General features: G+C 38.2%; 2 protein-coding genes across 6 annotated transcripts; one reads left to right on the forward strand and one right to left on the reverse strand.

Moving 5' to 3' along the window:
• Positions 1-1,675: 1,675 nt before the first annotated feature.
• Positions 1,676-6,687, reverse strand: BicD (protein bicaudal D). The gene is made up of 6 exons (XM_065312552.1): positions 6,116-6,687; positions 5,054-5,771; positions 4,373-4,993; positions 4,081-4,314; positions 3,763-4,017; positions 1,676-3,696 (listed from the first exon to the last, which is right to left on the reverse strand). The coding sequence occupies exons 1-6, from the start codon at positions 6,326-6,328 to the stop codon at positions 3,446-3,448; spliced, it is 2,292 nt and encodes a 763-aa protein (XP_065168624.1). The 5' UTR covers positions 6,329-6,687; the 3' UTR covers positions 1,676-3,445.
• Positions 6,688-7,116: 429 nt separating this feature from the next.
• alph (protein phosphatase alphabet) lies at positions 7,117-12,736 on the forward strand. 5 transcript variants are annotated; one of them, XM_065312558.1, is made up of 9 exons: positions 7,117-7,278; positions 7,873-7,991; positions 8,056-8,337; positions 8,391-8,613; positions 8,704-8,953; positions 9,021-9,138; positions 10,779-10,890; positions 11,105-11,159; positions 12,260-12,736. In XM_065312558.1, exons 2-9 carry the CDS (start codon positions 7,937-7,939, stop codon positions 12,272-12,274), a joined length of 1,110 nt encoding a protein of 369 aa, XP_065168630.1. In that variant the 5' UTR covers positions 7,117-7,278; positions 7,873-7,936; the 3' UTR covers positions 12,275-12,736. The 5 variants fall into 5 exon arrangements, with proteins under 5 accessions (XP_065168630.1, XP_065168631.1, XP_065168629.1 ...); XM_065312559.1 differs by lacking the exon at positions 12,260-12,736 and adding an exon at positions 11,492-11,936; XM_065312557.1 differs by lacking the exon at positions 12,260-12,736 and adding an exon at positions 11,847-11,936.
• The last annotated feature ends 412 nt before the right edge of the window (positions 12,737-13,148 follow it).

Genomic DNA, 13,148 nt, shown 5'->3' on the forward strand with positions numbered 1-13,148 from the left:
GAATCAAATATTGCCAAATTTCAACTTTATCAGAAAATGGCATCCAGCGTCAATTCTGTTCGTCTTTTGCATTCATCACAAAAAAATATATTGGAAACGGGATTATGCTGTAAGCGGGAGTATCCTTGAAACATCCGCGGGATCCTGGGGATATACCGGCTTGCAAGTTTCGTTTTGGGCGATTGAGTTTCGAAATATCTCTCAATACGCTTCGATTTGGTACGGCCACATTGATCCTGGCGACTTGGCTACGCACTCGATGGATGTCCTTTCTGCGCCCTCTCATTTTTATGCCATTTTGCGCGTCCTTTTTGTAATAGTGTAATATCGGCTGTTGAAGCGTCTTCTAGTGAATCGTAAGGAAGCGTTTGAGGGTATTGGAAGTGATTCAAAGTACCTACGTAACGTGCAAAGCGAGTGCATCAAGTATGAGGAGCTTTATTGAATTTTCTAAATCGTCTTGCACTTTTATTCTGCTCGGCTTAGTTCAACTAACTTCTTTATTGAAAGTTCATACGTTCGACAATTCATTTAATTTTTGTATAGGCAACCCATTATACAGTAACATAATTATCTTAGTCTATAAAATAAAATCATAACCAAACTTGATAATTATTTTCCTTTATATTATGAAATGAATTGTCAATTTTATAAAAAGAAAACAATCCAAATCATCCCAAAATTCCATTAAAGCAAACTTATTAGCAGGAATTTCGCTTCATCACATGTTTTTAAAGTTTTCTACGCACGTCACTGGTTATATTCAGTGCCATGATGTAACCATGAAAGTGGGTGCAACACTAGCTTGATAAGCGCATAGACTGCCAACATTCAATAGAATGTTTTTGGCATTAGTTTAATTAGTTAGAAATCTTATAATCAATGCATATACCTATATGTAAATTATCAAATATAAGTTACGAACTTCCTTGCTTTTTACTGGATACTGTGGGACAGATGCATGACCAGTGGCGTAGCTATTTCTGGTGAGTCTTAACTCAAGCATGATGCAGGAGCATCGTTTTGCGTCGCCAAAAGGCAAAAGACAAATATTTCAAGTATGTATCATTGATCGTTTGAAGCAGCAAAAATGACATGATCAGTAGCAAAGTCGAACAAAATTGAACCGTAAGCCGAACTGAATGGAATAGAAGCCTGAATGTAAAGAAACAACAAAGGCCGTTGACGTTCGTTTACTTTGTATTTCTTTAACTAAGTCCACAAATCAAAAAGCCATGAACCCAATGGTTGTGTATTCTTGCGCTTTTATGATCACACGCAGTGTGACAAAGAGGGAAACCGTACGGATAAAGAAATTATTATTACACTATTAATGCATCACCGTTGGGTCTTTTTAGTCTTAACGCGTTTTAACTTCACTCATGCTGATTAAGTTTAACCAAGTCAAGTGCTTGATTAATTTGAGTTATAATGCAATTTTCATAGAAAATCACTCGGCTTGTTCAAAATACTTACACGCCTGCCCTTGTAAATTGCCGCAAGTGCTCAATTTTTGCTGCACTATTAATCAGCCCTGTGCGCCTCATGCACTTGACAACCTGGGAAACTTCCACACTGCTCTCGGCGGCAAATTGAATAGTCCTTGCAATAAGTGAAACTAATGATTACCTGCTGCGTTAATCAGCACATTTCGCCGCCGGACACAAGTCGCTCGTTTCGTTAATAAATTTTATTAAAAATATCATAGAGATACAACATATAACATGAAGTTAATTAGTATTTTTCTCGTAATATTCATACATAACAATTGTTAATTTAATTCACTTTAGACATTAATACAATAGTCGACGGCAAACTAAACATAAACGCGGTTACGAAATCAAAACACTAAGAAAATAAAGATAAATACACAGCACTTACAACGAGGATAAGTTTGTGGCACAACCTCGTCAAGCGCCTGAAAATAAATAAAAAATTGAATACATGATATTCATTTAAAGTCTATCAAAGAGATTAACTGCGTGTTTTCTTCCTTTTTCCTTGAGTTGAATAGTACTCGGCTACAACTATGCGTATTATTACTCCTGAATACATAATCTAATGAACCTAATCAGGAATCGAACAAAAACGTGGCAATACATCGTAAAAAATTGCAGTATTACAAGAAATTTTCTGAACTTCACACATTTTCCTTGTAATAACATGAAACATGAACATGCAGGTTAAAGGGACGGGCCGTAGTCACGCGTTCCGTTAGTTGACGGGCTCGGAATTTCGTATTTCATTTGTGTATCTTTTTGGCGCATTGAACGTATATCCGTTTCGTTTTTTTTTTACATTTTTGGCATATTAACTCCTCTAAAAAAGCAATACGTGTGTGGACATTCAACTAACGGAACCGCGCGCTTTAAAATTGCGATTCCACAATTGTTACAATATTTGGAATAATCATTAAGACAGTACAATCATAATAGGGGACGAATTAAACGGTCGACTGTTACGTCGCCAATATCATCTGGGCTTCTGTCTGGTTTTTGTCTCGTTTGCCAGCTGACCCACATCGTCACCTCAAATTCGGATAGGGCGGATATGATATCTCATTATTAATTGGGTACCTAATTATTGATTAAACGCTATCATAAGTATTAATTCATCATACCTCAGTAAATGTTCCTAGAAGTCTCATACAATAAGATACAATTATGTGGGTGCACATGTTTGTACATTTGTTAATCGGAAGGCCTTCAACTCTAATCTCAACTGACTGAACATTTACACAACCAATCAGGTTGGTAGTGTGGGTGTAGTTTACTCCCTATGTAAGGATACAAGACTTCTACGGATAAATATTTGCTAGTATTTACTAAATAACTACATGTAGGCTACATGTGTGTAAGTTGCCGGCTATCGCTGCTCTATCGGTTGCCTAACTTTAACATGTTTTTATTTCGTCGCTAACTTTTTCTGTCATATGTACGCTAGTTGTTGAATACTACAACTCAGAACGATTAGGTATCATTGTAATTATCGTTAGTACAGTATATAAATCGTAACAAAATATCTCTTCGCTTGCTTCGATAGCACACATTTCTCGTTTACTCGTTTTGTTGCTCAAATTCAGATAAAAAAGTAAAAATCAAACGTTACGTCGGTCGCAATTACAAAAGTTATCATCAACAATAATGATAAAAGTGAATCAACTAGTCTAATAATAATATAAAAACGTTTCATCCATAATAAGAATCTTAACTTAAACTTTTTTGATTTCATATAGATTAAAACATTGCGCTTATCCCGTGCTCATTCAATAAATAATCACTTAGCACTCATTCGCCTTCTAGCTGCGTATGTAAAAATATTTTCAATATCTTTGAACCTGCCAATGAGTTCAGGTTGAAATGATGTATAAGTAGCTGGTAAGTACTTAGAGCCTAAATAGCGCGGTGATCAGAGCCATGGCCACGATTGCCGGCCTGCGCCTGGGCTAGAACATGTCACGATTCGACCTGCCAGCCCGCTGGAAACCGCGTACGTTCGGCCGGCGCGCGTTTCGTATTTCGCGGTCCACCTCTAGATCCTCGAGCTTTTGAGTTAGACTGAGTTTCTGCTGCACGGCCAATCGCAGCAATTGATTGAGCGTTTTCTTTTCGTCTTCGGCGGCGCCCAGCAGTCGCTGCAGTTCATCCACCTGCGTTACGTACTCCTCGCAGCGTGCACCAAACATGGCACGTAAACCTATTTATATATAATAAGCATTATGAATATTTAGTACATACTCATAAATAACTCAAATTAACTTACTTGAGAATGTGGCTGCGTCTTCTTTGAGAAGTCGCAGTTCATTACGCAGTTTCATCATCGTTTCAGAAACGATTGTCTTTTCATTTTCATACTTGGCTTTGAGGTTATTCAATGCCACCTCGGCGGTATTCTTATTACTCTTGAGAACTGTGCGCAGAGTTGCGATTTGTTCGCGTTTTGTTGAAAGCAGACTCTTGTGTCTGATTATCTGTTCCTGCAGTTCGCTGATCTCATCCTCACGATCTTTGGTGTTACCTAAATTTAAACAAAATAAATATCACAGGTATAACAAAAATTCAAAACACAAAAAATACAAACCTTCATAACTGTCATCTGTATTCTTAATAAGACTCTTCCCTTTAGTCGAATCAATAGTAGTCTCAATCGCAGTGCGCAAATGTTTGATCTGATCGACAATCGTGACAACATTCTTCGCTATCACGATGCTATCATTCAAGCTCTCCAAGTCGTTCAACGGGATGTCTGATTTCAACTGTTGACGTAGAGCTTCCAATTTGGAGATTTCACCGATTGGTGGAGCAGTTTCAGTCACTAAAAAACACGAAAGATTATTATTTTTACAAATGAATAAAAACCTGAATAATCTTACTTGGAGTTAAAAGCTTTTCATGATCCAACACAACCCTATTCGGTGTCTCGCCATTAACCGTGCAAACATGATGATATAACTGTGCCAATTCTTCAGTAACAGTCTGTAAATGATTCTGGGTGCCGTCAATTGACGATCCCGCTTCACTGGCAAACTGCTTAAGCAGTTTCAAATCATTTTCCAAATCCATACCACGCTGTTCGTTATCAAGTAGTTTGTTTTTCAGATTCGTCACTTCATTGCGGAGTTGAATCGTTGAATCAGAGATGGTGGAGAGTTTCTCGAACTCCTTTAGGTCATGCCTGAGCTGCTCTACTTCCTTCACGGACAGTTTGAACCACTGATGATATTGATTAATCACAGCGCTGAGATTGTTATCGACAGGCGCGACATTCTTATCCACCTTTTGGGTCAAATGTTGCAAGGAATCGACGTGCGCGCTGAGAAGTGACAGACGAGATAGGAAGGTCTGGAGTTCTCCGTGAGACTTTTCGACAATCGCCTGATTATCACGCAAGTTCTGTGTGAGCGCTGCTTTTTCTTTTTCAACTTGATCTAACTGCATCTCAAGCTTTTTCAGTTCATTGAGATGAACTTCAGAGAACAAGTCTACTTGATTACCTAGGATTAAAGAAAACATAAATATATTTGTATTACTATCAATATTGACAAATCACATACCATCGGGTGAAGATAAATCATGTCCGGAGTCATCAGCATTAATATTCGCCTCGTACATCTTCAATCCAGGAAGATCATCATCCTCTGATCCAAGCCCTTGTTCATCCGCCATTCCGCGAATACTATACGCAAGATTACTAATCTTATAGAATGACTGCCTTTTCATATACTGATCCAATTCCTTTTTCAACGCTTTCTTTGCTTCGCGCTCTGACTGTAAACTCTCAAGCGCTTCCTCCATATGTTTCTCAGTTATCTGTTTCAAGTTCATCATCTCGACCACCTCGGATTTCAAAATGTCCATATCTTCCATTAATCGACGATTTTCATGCTTCAACCCTTCGAACTCCACTTGCCCAGAGCGCAAAGCCGAAACCTGTTTTTGCAAAGCTATATTCTCCTCTTCCAACTCCGAATAATCAGTGATTAATCTGGTTTCGCGAAATTTAATCTCTCTCAACTCGGTGCGCAATTTTTTGCATTCCATGTTCCGATCTTCTTTGTCTTTTCCCATGTCATTGTTTTCCTGAAGCATTCGGTCGCGCTCACCAGTAACGCGGTCCAACTCATGCTTGGTTTGCTTGAGCTCATTTTCTAATTCGATAATTTGTTCATTGAGTGATGTTTCCATGGCCGCCGATTCATTGAGGAGTGATTCTTCAGATTCGATTCCGGTTTTTGTTGTTACTCTATGACTAGATTGGAATTTCGCTAGGGCCTAAGAAAATAAAGTATTATTAGAACTGAGAACAAAATGGCGGTAATACAATTTATCATAAAAATTAACTGACTCACAAAAATATTCACAATTTTTAACATATTGGTAACAATTTCGTTTCCAAAACTAGGAATAATAAATACAAGAAAGTCACTGGGAATGAAAAACTAACTTCTCTTCAGTTTATGCCAAAAATTATAGATTTATAATTTTAAAAAGAGAGGGGGAATAAGATTAGCAGTGTAATAATAGTAAATAAATTGCTAGAATTTCCTAGAATTCCTAGGAATGGGTATGTTAATCCTAAGGTATAGCATAACAACCAAAATTAAACTAATACTTACTTCCTGAGTGATGTTCAACTCATGTTGGGTCTTTTCAAACATACCCTCCAGTTCTTCACATCTCTGCTGCAGGGAATCCTTTTCCTCCAGCAACACGAGCCCATATTGCGCCGATTGAATCTTCTCGCTGCAGGCCTGATCGAGCTCACGCGTGAGCCGCTCGTTCTCAGCCTTTAGCACCTGGACGGCGGCGTCGGCGTCTGGCGCACTCATTTTCACTCCGGATTTTTTATACGCCGCTCTTGGCAATTAAATAAAAAGGAACGCACTCGCACTAATTACGAGTATTTATCAGGAACCCATGTATGTATGTAGATAGGCAATTAATTCGGCCTCATTTGCGATTAGCCATTTTCAGGGCGCTCAGCACTGCTTGGCAGTTACTAGGGGCGGCGAGTGGCAGCTGCGGCCCGGGTGTGCTGGAAACGAGGATGCCGCACGTTGCACTCACCGAGAAGCACCGAGATACCGCCGTAGATCGTGGGCGCCGTGGGCAAACAGTCAACAGTCCGTGACATTCGTAGGCAGCTGACGTGGTGAATTTCGTGCTCTCGGCGACAAGGTTTGGACGACTGAATGCACCAGCACTCACACATAAAAAGGTGCATATTCATATACATATGTATAAAATTACAGAATAATTCATTTGGTTTGAGCATTTTCTATACATATTTGGTTTGACATTCAAATAATACGCTTTTAATTTGAAGTAACTTGAAAATTGGAAGTATTTTAACATTTTTCGCGCAAATAAAAATACTTATTTTAAATATTTTGTGTGAAACCTCCTGTGCATGCGCAGTACGAGTAGTGCAGATAAGTACTGGACTTACAAAAACTTAAAAAAACAAAATTTGATACTTATGTTAACGTACTGATCTTAAAATATTGACCAATTATGTAATATTTCTATGTTTTATAATATTAATCACGCAATATATATGGATTTATTGCAATATTTTCATGTTTGATGCTTTCGTGCATCATCGGGTGAAATATGTTGTTCGGACTTGCAGGCTTACGAACGCAGCGGAAGGAGGTTAGCTGAGGCGCTGCTGGCAAATGCTGCGCACATTTCCCTCTCGAAAAAAAGTCCCATGTGAGCTGGTGGGCGATCGCGAGGCGACGTGCAGCGTGTGCGACGATCGTGATTAACATCTCAGGTAAAAGAGACGCGCTCGCATTTGGCGTTAATTCTCACAGCCAGCAGACATTTGCGCGACCGCCCTAGCCCGCCCCGGGGGGCCCGCGCATTATGTCATGTATTTGCATGCTATTTTTAGCGAGCGAGTGCATGCGCGCTACTTCGCGCGGCGTTGCGCCATTTTTAGTATTTTGTTGACTTGTTTATAATAATACGGGGGGCGCAGCGAGTGCGGCTGCGGTGGGTGTTTACGGAATATTATGTGAGCGCGCACTCAGCGAACGCAACCGACGAAAGTTTCCGCGTCGAGTGGAAGTCTCCTGGTCGTAGTGTCGAATGCAATCGTGATGCAATCCTGATTCCCCGAGCGCGAGTGCTGATTTTTCGGCGAGTGCATAAATAGCATACAAGCGCGCCAGTTACGCATTGTTGTTAATTGTGTAATACTGCAATTGTTATGTTTGTGTGATCAACTGCAATCGTAGAGTGCGTGTGGCGCGTTGGTGAAAATCCTCGCACGTTGTTTTGTCAGTCAGTCATACGACCCTAGCGTGCGCTTGTCAAAATTTCTGTTTTTTGTAATTTGTTTGTGATTCGGTTGGTGCACTTGCAGATTCGTCCATACAATTTGTGAAATATGAAGAAAGCGCGATAATAGTGTGAAAGGAATCGCAGCAATGGGTGCATTTTTAGATAAGCCAAAGACAGACAAAGTTTTGGAACATGGTGAAGGTAATTTTATAAATATTCGCGTGCAAATTTGATATATAGTAATATTACTGTCGTTTATTTGCAGGGAATGGATTGCATCATGGCGTTGCGAGTATGCAGGGCTGGCGCGTGGAGATGGAAGATGCGCACATGGTGCGGACAGACCTCGGCGGAGCTTTGACCGACTGGTCATATTATGCCGTGTTTGATGGGCATGCTGGTGCTAAGGTGTCGGCGCACTGCGCTGATCACCTGCTAGACGCTATAGTGGCATCTGGGGAATTCCAGGAGGATGTTTCCAAAGGAATTCACAACGGATTCTTAAAACTTGACGATACTATGCGGGAATTACCAGAGTTGTCGTCAGGTAATTGTCAGTTTTTGATTAGTGACGCGTGATATACTGATATTGTATTTTAGGTGAAGATAAAAGTGGTACAACAGCTGTGTGTGCGTTTATTTCACCGAAGCACATTTATGTAGCGAACTGCGGTGACTCCAGGGCAGTTCTGTGCCGGGGAGGTAGTCCTGTCTTTACTACACAGGATCACAAACCGAATTTACCAGCTGAGCGCGAAAGGATTATCAATGCGGGTGGTTCGGTGATGATTCAACGCGTTAATGGCACGTTGGCAGTTAGCAGGTTTGTAGTTAATTACATAATAACATTTAATTGGCATACGTATTAGTGGCCAGTAGTTTTAGTTATTGACGTATTTATTTGTGCTTGTAGGGCATTAGGTGATTATGTATATAAAAATGTGAAGGGCCGCGGTCCCTGCGAGCAGCTGGTGTCGCCCGAGCCTGAAATTTTCGTGCGCGATCGAGATCACGCCGAGGATCAGTTCCTGGTGCTGGCATGTGACGGCATCTGGGATGTTATGTCTAATAACGAACTGTGCCAGTACATTTACTCGCGTCTTTTGGTCACCGACGACCTGGAAGAAGTTACCAGTCAAGTGATTGACACATGCCTCTATAAGGTAAGTTATTTTTACTGGTGTAACTGAATTTGTTGCTAATTTAGTGTTTTTGTTTTATGATTTATAGGGCAGTCGAGATAATATGAGCATCATCTTAGTCTTATTCCCCGGTGCGCCGAAGCCGACGGCGGAGGCGATTCAGGCCGACAAAGATCTCGAGGCGAACATTCAGAGAAGGATGAAAGGTTGTTTGAACATTCTAACTTGCAATGATATTCAGTCGATGGGATAAACGCGCGCGCGCCACTTTTCCTGTTACCATATACCTGGTCGCGCGTCGCACATTCGCATAACTTGCCTTCATTTACTCTGACTAATATTCTGTTCTGTGCTCAAAAAATTGCGGTGGGTAAAGTGCGTTTCATTCCGGCCGCGCCACCTGCAACCGTTTTTAGTCTAGTCGATTTATTCTAGTCGCGTTTTTTGCTATAACGAAACGACACCGAAACAAAGTTCATTGGGAATACTCAGCAATAAACGAAAAATAAAATTTAATTATTAATAACAATTGTAATCAAACAAGAACATACGTGATAACAAAGGTTGCTACAATTTACACAACCAATTAAACTAAATACGATAAAGAGAGTTAAAACTATCGCTAGTAACGACAAGCAATAATCAAAACAAATATTTACGATGCGTTCAAAAACGTGGGGACACCAAATTTGTTAATGCAAAGTCGGTTTTAGGCGTTATTCGATTTAGAAATACATACAGCACGCCAAATTATTCGCCCACTTGCACTCATTGTTGGATAATTTACTTTTTCTATGAAGTGAATCATTTAATTCACGTTAAACATTTCTCTTTGAAATAATAGTATAATTCCAGTATACTTTAGTAGATGAGTATTTGCGAAGTGAATTTCACGAGTATGAATACTTGAACTTAATACTTATGACGTAACGTATGTGTGATATATGAACTTAATAGGAAATATTATAATAAGCAATCAAGTACAATCAGAGAGTTAAACATGAAACTATAAAATTGATGCAGGTTTAATATGAAACTTAAAAGTACATTAAATAGAGTGTATAAAATGTAGTATAATTGCGAAACTGAATTTATTCAGAGTAAGCTTCAGACAGTTATACTACACTTATACAATATAGAGAAATATTTATTGACCAAAAAGTTTAAATCATAAATAATGGAATGTTTATTGAGACAATATTTAATTACGCCTTATCAAAATCATCAGTTTTTCGAGACGTTAAGTGGATTGTATAAATATATTCTGCATGGTTATATGTAGTTAATTAGAAACGAAATTCGAATCAAAATAATTATCGCGCCAGTATTCTCCGAATCAATTATCGACTGCACCGACTAGCAATAGTTTAATTCATGTCACAATGCCATCATACAAGTTGTGGTTTTGTCCAGATGAATCATTTCATTTGATCGTCAAACATTGATTCATATACTCATGGCTGTCATAAGCTCTTCATATATCATCCGCATTGCTTTTGATTGTTGTCAATCTGTTCTTCCATTTTCATGCGTTTTCATATTGTAGCTTATAAGTTACTTGGTTTGTTGACTTTGACTTGTTTAAGTAATATAGTTGAACTATTTACCTAGTGATATCAAATGATACGAGAACATTAACAGGAAAGAATTAAATTAAAGGGAATTAAATAAACTGGGAAATTTTGTTGATGATTGAGGAGATAAAAACACTGAACGTTTCAATATTTCACATTGCACTCTGGTTGTTTTGTGCACAGCATCCCTCATTTATTTGGTGTGTGTGGTCTCGCTTATCGTTTAGTTTTTACGTTTAATTTTTCAATTTCGGCGTTTTTTCTTTTTTCAGAGATTGTTGAGGACTCTGATTTTAAGGATAAAGTAGGATTCGTACCTGTCTTGTCGCAACTGCTTAGGACTGAGTTTGAGGGCTTACCACCTGGCGGAGGGCTCGAGTCTAAGTAAGATTTTTCACATTTTAATTTTGATTTGCACTTTAACATCAACCCGTGCCAACATTCTTAAAATAACTCGTCTCAAACTTTATTTATAGATGAAATTAAAATTAAATCGATTAAAGTGTTGAGATTTGTACGTTTTTTTACTGAATGTTGGTACATTGATGTCCCTAACAAGAATTTTGTGTTTATGATTTGTTTTGTTTGTGTTTTTTAGGAGGTTGTTCATTGAGAGAACGTTCAAAATGCTCTGTCCAGAACAAGCTGACACTGTAAGTTTAGGTGACAATATTATTCAGACACAGCCCGACCCCGACACATAATTCACACAATAATTGCCCGTTTGAGCGACCGATTGTATAGCAGCAACAAAACGAGAAATAACCACTCTACTCTTCTATATAAATATTCTTAACAACATTCTACCGACAAAAATATCAGCAGCGAGAGCCCATTGTGGTTGGTTTAACATGAGAGAATAAATTAAACAAAATAATTGACTACCAACTAAAAACTTAAACAGACAGGAACGCATCGCGTACTGGAATGGATTGGATTAAAATAATGCATTTACACATAAGGACTAATCGTTTGTTAATTCTAGATATTTTTGTAATTACTTGTAAGGAGAGTTTGTTATTGCAATGCGCACACACGCCATGAGTTAACGCCGATGGAACACGATTTGTGCCATTGGTCTCGTCGATGGGTGCGAAATGCAAACACGCGGGGACGAATATTGTGGACATGGAACTAATACGACTGTTTTTTTATTACTATTATTCTAACCGCTCTAATCATTGTCTTGCGTGCGTCGCGGTCCCGCTGAAACTCGGACAATTTGACAAAAAATCCTCTTGTTGCTTTCTGCGCTTTTGCTCCCCTTATTGCTTTCTTTTCTTTCACTACTTTATTTAGTCGAAATTCATTGTGAAGTTTTATATTTTCTTTATTCCCAGATTCGTTTCATCTACTGTCAATATAATTCTCTCCATGAGTAAAATACCAAAACATAAAAAACAATAAAAAGTATAAACTTTCCGACTATATTTTTCGCTCAATTCTTTTGTTTTGTATCCAAACAACACATAACAAGTTGAAATTGGTAGATCATTGATTAACAAATTTATCTGCACTTTGTTTGCTCGCTTCTCACCGATGTTATCAACTAAAAACTTTTTACCAATTGACTGTTGGCTGTAAACTGAATATCAAGCTTCCTTTTGTTAAGTTTAAGATGAATAACTAATCAAATCCTTCCTGAATAAGAAAAAATTATGTATGTTGCTAGTAGTTACTAACATGACTCGATGTTTTTACGTGTTTGTTATTAACAAATGCGTGTGCAACTAGATAAACGATTTATTTACAGGACTTGGATTATTAAAGTACAAATCGAAGCGCGATCTGCGATCATCCGGACGCCTCGACGACAAAATGGTTCCATTAAATTTAATTACACTCCCAACGGATTTAGTTTAATCTATTTTACTTTATTGCGCTCTCCAGCATCATCCATTATAGCTCTCGCATTTATTTATGTGCTAACTCATTTCCGATACACAACACACGCACTCTTGAGTGCGTGGATTTATAACGGTAGATTTTTGATTCGCAATTTATTTAAGCCTAGCAATCATCTAGATTAACAATAATGTGACGATTGTGTTGCGTGTACAAAAAAAATCTAACCAACTAGCAACATGAAAACCGATTGAATGATAGTTGAATAAATTTACAAGTTAACGATTAATATAAATTAATATTGTAAGCATCAGTTCATAAGCATATTGCAAGACGAAGACTATTCGTTTATAATAAAATCGCAGAATTGTTTTTGTATGTTGAACTTTGTGGCACGTGTCGTTGGCGAGTAAGTGTAATGGACTCAAAAACAGTTTTGTAATTTTAAGCAGGAACTAAAGTAGATTGTATTTGTGTTACAATCGCGCATATTGAATAATTATATACTCTATTTTTCAAGAAAACGGAAAACAAGTGACATGCCGATGTAAAATATAAATGTGGTGTACGAACAAAGAGTTATTTGTGCCCAGATTTAAAAATTGCGCCTGAGTTTATTTGTGCTGACGATATTCAAACTTAGAGAAGTTTCAGTTATATTCAGTTGGCAACGCTGCAACTAGTTGTCTGTTAAGAAACGTATAATTAGGGCTTTGTAATACGGAAATTTAGTAATGAAGCTGTGGACTTTGAAGAAATTTACAGGTTTATTCAAATGTTTTTTTTTTCTTAAAATT

This window comes from Atheta coriaria, unplaced genomic scaffold (assembly GCF_025399875.1).
Source record: "Atheta coriaria isolate IRGN ID8LTWV9N9 unplaced genomic scaffold, Caltech_Dcor_3.1 hic_scaffold_9_pilon, whole genome shotgun sequence".
NCBI lineage: Eukaryota > Metazoa > Arthropoda > Insecta > Coleoptera > Staphylinidae > Dalotia > Dalotia coriaria.

Coding starts and splice junctions, on each gene's coding strand:
- BicD (XM_065312552.1), bottom strand. CDS start 6,328: ATGAGTGCGCCAGACGCCGACGCCGCCGTCCAGGTGCTAAAGGCTGAG. Junction 4,994..5,053: donor TGATTTATCTTCACCCGATG/GTATGTGATTTG, acceptor CTTTAATCCTAG/GTAATCAAGTAGACTTGTTC. Junction 3,697..3,762: donor AGACGCAGCCACATTCTCAA/GTAAGTTAATTT, acceptor ATATATAAATAG/GTTTACGTGCCATGTTTGGT.
- alph (XM_065312555.1), top strand. CDS start 7,937: ATGGGTGCATTTTTAGATAAGCCAAAGACAGACAAAGTTTTGGAACAT. Junction 8,954..9,020: donor TTGACACATGCCTCTATAAG/GTAAGTTATTTT, acceptor TATGATTTATAG/GGCAGTCGAGATAATATGAG. Junction 10,891..11,104: donor GGCGGAGGGCTCGAGTCTAA/GTAAGATTTTTC, acceptor TGTGTTTTTTAG/GAGGTTGTTCATTGAGAGAA.